Source organism: Delphinapterus leucas, chromosome 2 (genome assembly GCF_059928025.1).
Source record: "Delphinapterus leucas isolate spDelLeu-1000000601 "Yukka" chromosome 2, BTC_Dleu_Yukka2, whole genome shotgun sequence".
Lineage (NCBI taxonomy): Eukaryota > Metazoa > Chordata > Mammalia > Artiodactyla > Monodontidae > Delphinapterus > Delphinapterus leucas.
In genome coordinates this window covers 7,031,186-7,037,718 of record NC_143130.1, presented here as the reverse complement: position 1 = coordinate 7,037,718, position 6,533 = coordinate 7,031,186, and the positions used below count along the sequence as shown (strand labels likewise).

Below are 6,533 nucleotides of genomic sequence, written 5' to 3'. Positions count from 1 at the left end.
GGTGCCGGGGATTCGGCAGAGGCTCGGTGATGGGGGAACTGGGTCAGAATTTTGCGTCCCTTAGGCAAGACAAAAACAGAAAAGTGAGGGGCTCAGACTAACAGGCACTGAAAGGTAGAAATTGGGTTAGAAAAGAGCGGCGTCAGGTGGCACCGCCAGGCTCCGGAGTCTAACCGCGGTACAATGCTCCCCAGACACGGCAACCGGGAGAGCAGGTGGCCGGTTACCAGGCAACCTGAAGTCTCGCGAGACACACAATGCGCCTGCGCACTGCCGCTGGAGGGCCTTATTCAGAGCCTCCGACCCGCTCCTAAACTCAGGGTTTTTAGAGAAACCTTCCGTCGCTCTGTCGCGACGCGCTGGGCCGACTTTCCCGTTTGGAAATGGCCCGATGCAGAAGAATGAAACGTGTTCTCTGAGCCGTTCCTCCTCCCCTTCCCCCGCCCCACCGCGTCGGAAGGCGGGGCCCGGGAGGGCGTGGGCTCTGCGTACGCGCAGCGCGGCCCACGTGGAACCGGCGCAGGGACGACCGTGAGTGGGGGTCTGCGCTGGGGTCTGAGATCCGGAGGGGCCGCTGGTGGGGATCGAGCCTGGGACTGGGCCGGGTGCGCGCAAGGTCTCCCAGGCTCCCCGTCCCTGGGGCCGCCCCCGCCCGTACCGGCGTGTTTTCCTGCGTCCCGGCCTTGGCTCACGCTCCGCTCTCTGCCTGGAGTTGAGCGTCTGTCGGGTACGAGAAATAGGTAAAGCCCCACCCTGGCCCTTCTGTACTCCGCGGTCTAGAAGTGGAGGCGGACCAGAAAATGACTCCAGTCGCGTGTGTTAAGTAGTGAAGTAAGTAGGCACTCGATAGAGAGGCGGCAGACCATAGGAAGAGAGTAACTCGGGGGTCGGCTACCAGATCCAGAAACTCGGAGTCCTCCCTGAGTCCTTCTTCTGCTTTACCCCGAGTTCATCACTGAGTCGGGCGGATTGCACCTCTTAAATGTTTCAAGTAGCATGCATTTCTGTCCATCCCCTCTGCGGCGACTCTAGCCAAGGCCACCGTCATTTACCAGGACTACTCTGGAGCCTCTTTGCTGCTTTCGGTCGTGGCAAAGGACTCCTCCTGGCCCGAATCGCCAAAGATCTTTCTGTGACGCCTTTCCAGCCACGCCACTCCTCTGCTTTGAACGTTACAACCGCTTCCCACTGTAGGGTTTGCAAGTGTATTCACCATCTGGTCCTTCCTCGCCTTTCCCGCTCTCTCCGCTCTCTCTAGCATCTCTGCCCCAGTGACACTGACATCATTTCCTTTAATGCAGTTCCCTGGGATGCTCTTCCGAATAGGTACTCCCTTTGGTGTCACGTGTGGGTTAAAAGGTCACTTCCTCCGGGAGGCCCTTCCTGACCCCCTCAACTGATCAGGATCCTGTAGGTCCCTGACCTTAATGTGCATCACATCTTATATTTTACTTGTGGGTAAGTCTCCCACATAGATTCTAAGCCCAATGAGTTCAGTGGCTGTTTTTGCTTTAATTCATCATCTTTCTGGCTTGGTGCATTGTGGATAATCCACAAATACTTGTTCAAGTAAGAAAGGTGGTGGTAGGGCTGAGGGTGGGAATAGTTCCCCAGGCAGAGGGAATGTGCGTAAAGCCATGGAGGGGAAGAACTGGTGACCTCATTAAACAGTGTGTGGTTCCATGGTGGGGTGTAAGGAGGTAGGCTGGTGGTGACATGGGGGCCCTTGGATGTCACTCCAGTGAGTGTGCACTTGATCTCACGGGCAGCAGAGGCCTCCAAAGGCACCCCAGCAAGGCCTTCCCGATTTTCTCCTCCAAAGCTGTTACTTGTTCCACTTTGGTTTTGGATTCTATCCCGTGAGACTCTACTTATCTGAACCACTTGGCTCTTGTCTCCCTCGCCTAGATTCTGAAGACAGGAGGAGCTAATGCCCAGAGCAGCACGTAACTGTAAGTACTTACTCCCTGTTTGAACGCTGAGGCACATGAACTGCAGTTTGTGGTCTGGCAGAGCTCCGATAGATCCTCATATTTGCTCCTTGGTCGTTTATTTCCCTTTTCCTGACCATCTTCAACCTGGTGCCAGCCTCTGCCAGTCACTTCCTTGGATTTGGATGAGCTGCCTCCTGCTTCGCACGGGGATGATGGGGATGGCGGGGGGGGGGGTCTGCACCGGAAGGAAGCAGCTTAGGGGGCAGACGCCGAGTCTCTAGCAGTGGGCAACGCTGACACGAACGAGGTCTGAGCTCACACCCCAGAGAGCTGAGTTTTGGTTTTCCGTGAGAAGGTGATGTAGGAGGAACGTCTGAGGCCGGTGGAGGTCAGGAGACCGTCTCAGGCCTTTCCACTGTGGAAAGGCCCCCTGTCCTACACCAGTGGTGCCCAATTCCGGTTCTGTATCACATTAAGCTGGGCAGCCTTTTGCCAAGTACAGGTACCCTGCTGTATTCCGCAGGATTCCGATTCAGCAGACCTGGGGAACGGACCAACCATCTCTGTCTTTTGTAAAGTCACAGATTATTTTTTAGGTGCAGCCAGGATTGAAAGAGCATAAAATTTGGATTTGGGAAACCAGCTGTGACTCTGGCATGGTACTTAACCTGAGTCTGTTTCCTCCTCCACACACAGGGCCATCACGCAGGAATCGGGTGAGAACCAATTAATTCTTGGAGAACGTGCCTTATGACACACTCCACGGGACACCCGCTCCTCAGCAGCAGCAGCAGCCGGGCTCTTAGGGGGGTGTTTGATTGGAGATTTCATTTATTTTCATCCTGCCAGGGGCGCTTAGGGGAGCGGGGAGCAGGTGTGCATGGGATGAATGACCTGGAATGAGAAAATCTGGTTACCTGAAAACAGGAACAGTTCCAAAACCAGACTTCTCCAGAGCTGGCTTGTTTAACTTCCTTCAATTCTGCAACTTGGGTCCCTGTGGTTCCCGGCTGAGCCCAGGAAGAAAACTGAGGGAAGAGAGAGGAATATGCAGTTGCCTCTGGGCAGGACAAACAGGACATGCTCCTCTGAACGGTGGTTTATAACATTTCCCCAGCAAGAATCCCTGTTACTATTTTGCCTTAATGAATTAATATCTTTAAATTTCATTACGATATTTCCCTAGATTTCATCACATTGTCAGCCAGAGGAACGGCCAGCTTGGACTTATCAGGGGAAGGGGGAATCTGTGTATCGTGTTTTAGGACAGACAGACAAGAAACTTAGGGTCCAGGGAGGGAAGGAGACTTACAAAAGGGCACAGAATGAAAGTATCATTTGGGTTTTTAGTCATGTGCATACATTATGGTCCCAGTTCTTAAAAAAAAACACAGCTGGTTAATTATGAATGGCAGAGGCTTCCAGGGCCCTTAGAGACTGTGTGCTGAGGCAGGCGGACTCGGGGACTCACAGAGGTGGTGGTGGGAATTTGTTCAAGGCTGAAACCCGGTACCCGTGACTCAAGAGTTGGAGGTGCTCAGTGAATATTTGCTGAATGGATGGACGGAAGCCTAAGTAGAGGGCAATACAGAAAATGGTAACAAATCTATCAGACTAATACCAGAGGTCCTGAAGAGGATAAACAATTATGAACAAGTAGCAACATGGAACATTTTAAAGGAAATAAATACATTTCAGTATGATCACAGTAACGCAAAACATTCATAAATTGCATGTATATGAATGAAGACCGAATCACAGGAAAAAATGGGGAAAACTTAAGAGAAGTTAGATGTATGGTCGCACATATATATGTACATGTATATATGTCCTAATAAGTAGGCTTGCTTTAGCCTTTCCAAAATCAGAAAGGGCACAGCCAAGATATCCTTAAGGTGTGCATGTCTAGTTAACACGTGTTTTCCTTTGTCGTTTTGCTCCGTGAAGGGTCTTCAGAATGGCCGCAGCCCCCCAGGCACCAGGGAGGGGCTCTGTGCGGAAGACCAGACCTTTACCTGTGAAGACATCATTGAACAACCCGTATACCATCCGCTGGGGTGCCCTGGACAGGGAGGATATGCACTTCATACTACAGACCCTGGAGGACAGGATTAAATCTCTCGGGCTTCAGAAGACTGAGGACAGGAAGAGAAAGAGAAAGCAGCCCGCTTTGAAAACACAAAGCGGAGACACGTGCAGCATGGATGTGGACACTGGTGAGGGTCTGAAGGAGGAAAAGCCAGAAGGTGAGCCCCAGGCATCAGGGTGGACCCCTGCCGACGTCAGAAAGCAGCTTGCCATCGGCATCAACGAGGTCACCAGAGCCTTGGAGAGGAACGAGCTGCTCTTGGTCTTGGCGTGCAAGTCGGCCAAGCCGGCCATCGTCACCGCGCACCTGGTGCCGCTGAGCGCCAGCAGAGGTGTCCCTGCCTGCCAGGTGCCCCGGCTCAGCGAGAGGCTCGCACCCGCCATGGGCTTGACGTGCATCCTGGCCTTGGGGTTCAAAAGAAACACCGCTGCGTTTGCAGAGGAAGTGAAGGCCATCATCCCCAGAGTCCCCCGTCTGGACGTGCCGTGGCTCCGAGACACACTTGAAGACCCCGGGGAGAACCCGGAGATGGAGTCTTTGGAAAGCCAAGACAAAGAGATTTTGGACACTTCCTTCGAAGACCTCCCTAAATCCAAGAGAAAGCTTGCTGAGGGTCAGCAGGCTGCAGTGTTACAACCCCTGAAAATAAAGAAACTGATTCCAAACCCCAATAAGATAAGGAAGCCACCCAAATGTAAAAAAACGGCTTCAAAGTAACCTTGTATAAACCTGTCACTTCATACAGTTGTAAAACGCCACCTCGTAGAGAAGCCGCGAATAAAATGACTTCTACATATATTCTTGGGACACTGTTTAGTATCATTCCTTCCAAATGTGTAAGATTCTCTGACAGTAGAATACAGATAGGCTGAAGTTTAGGGACACTAAGTGCAGAGAATGTTCAGCAGTATGAGTATCAAAACAAAAGTTTATTGAAACTAATGTCCATGCTTGTATAATTTCCCTTTTTAAATGGCTGGCACAATGCTTGAGAGCAAGGACATCTGTATCCTGCAACACTGGACATCTTTCTGTCCAAACTTGGCAAATAGGCCACACAGACACGGTTCTAGTTGGCGGGGGAGATGAAACTGGATGGCAGGTGCACCATCAGTTGTAAAGGAAAGATGGTAAATGCCAAGCAATACACTGTCCTCAGAAACAATACATTATTATTTCTTACTGTCAGTTTGCCTTTCTTTGTAGGCAGGCCTAAGCGTGGGCTTGGGAGAAAGGCTAAACATTTATCAAAATTGCCAGATAAGGTATTCTGACTAGGTAAGAATTCACTCCTTTACACGGTTAACTTACCTCCTTGGGACTTTAGCATGTATCCAAAGTACGATGGTAATTAGGTGAAATAAAGCAGGAAGAGAATAAAAAAATAACCGGAGGAGCTTGGATGCTCAGAGGTGGGTCTGCCATGACAGGGGTCACTCGTGTTAGTATATGGAACAGGATCGGTGCTCTATGTTAAAGCATCCGCTGTTAACAGCATGTTTGGAAAAGGTGCTTTCTGTAATTTACGGGGAAGGTACTGGCTTGCCAAAGTTTATTTTCAGCCTAAATTCTGGTTGATCTGTGGATTACGCCCCCTCCGTTTAAATTTACTGAATGCCATCTTGACCAAAAAATGGTGGGGTGTGTGGGCAAGGGTACGTCATGGACCAGAGCATTTCCATTACTGACAAAGGACATGGGGTGGTGTGGGTGTTTTGAATCTGTAAGACACTGTGTATTGCACTGAAATTTAGTTCTAACGGCTACTTTATAAACACAAGCAGCTGTACTGATTTTCTACTTTAAAATGCTCATTGGTAACATGCATAAATTATAAAGAGGCATTATAAAGTGGCAAATGTGCTAATAATTTATAAATTACTGTATTTAAAAATTACTGAGTAAAAGAACATGAACTCTATTAACTGCAATTATGTAAGTGAATAGAGGAACAATGCCACAGTTTTGTCATGGGGTGAGCCCGTGACACAATTTCTGAGGGACAATCCTGCAATTATTCGAAAACCTACTTCATGTTAAGACTGCCATAAAAATGAGCGGAACGTAATTCCCAACTGGACCCTCGACTCTGGGTTATGTTAAAAATCTTGTTTACTTAATTCTGGTGTTTCAGTGAATTGGTTCACTTTTGCTTCTGCAGGCATCCTCCTCACGTTAGGAAAAAAAAGGTAACGCAATTGGGTTTGAATCATCCTATAGGAGAAGTCTTCCCTTGCGTCTTCGAAGACAAGGAAAACTGTGGTGTCCTAAATTAAGGACGACTTCGGAGCCCACGCATGCCCCCTAGTGGAGGTCCCAGGGTGCCACAGCTGTGGGGTGGCCTTCAGGATGACGGGAAGCTGCAGAAAGAGGCTTTCTGATTTTTAGAGGAAATCAGAGGCAATAGAACTTTTTCCCTAAAGGGCCAGGTTTAGGCCTTTGGGTCCACAGTCTCTGTCGGAACAACTCAACCCTGCCTGCCACGTACAGGCAACACATGAATGAATGAG

General features: G+C 49.8%; 1 protein-coding gene across 3 annotated transcripts; it reads left to right on the top strand.

Annotated features, from left to right (window-relative positions):
* The first annotated feature begins 298 nt into the window (after positions 1–298).
* Positions 299–4,821, top strand: RPP38 (ribonuclease P/MRP subunit p38). Of its 3 annotated transcripts, none has more exons than XM_022580573.3 (3): positions 299–531; positions 1,909–1,952; positions 3,882–4,821. In XM_022580573.3, the coding sequence occupies exon 3, from the start codon at positions 3,892–3,894 to the stop codon at positions 4,738–4,740; it is 849 nt and encodes a 282-aa protein (XP_022436281.1). In that variant the 5' UTR covers positions 299–531; positions 1,909–1,952; positions 3,882–3,891; the 3' UTR covers positions 4,741–4,821. The 3 variants fall into 3 exon arrangements, with proteins under 3 accessions (XP_022436281.1, XP_022436279.1, XP_022436278.1); XM_022580571.3 differs by having other exon boundaries at positions 299–740; XM_022580570.3 differs by having other exon boundaries at positions 299–831.
* The last annotated feature ends 1,712 nt before the right edge of the window (positions 4,822–6,533 follow it).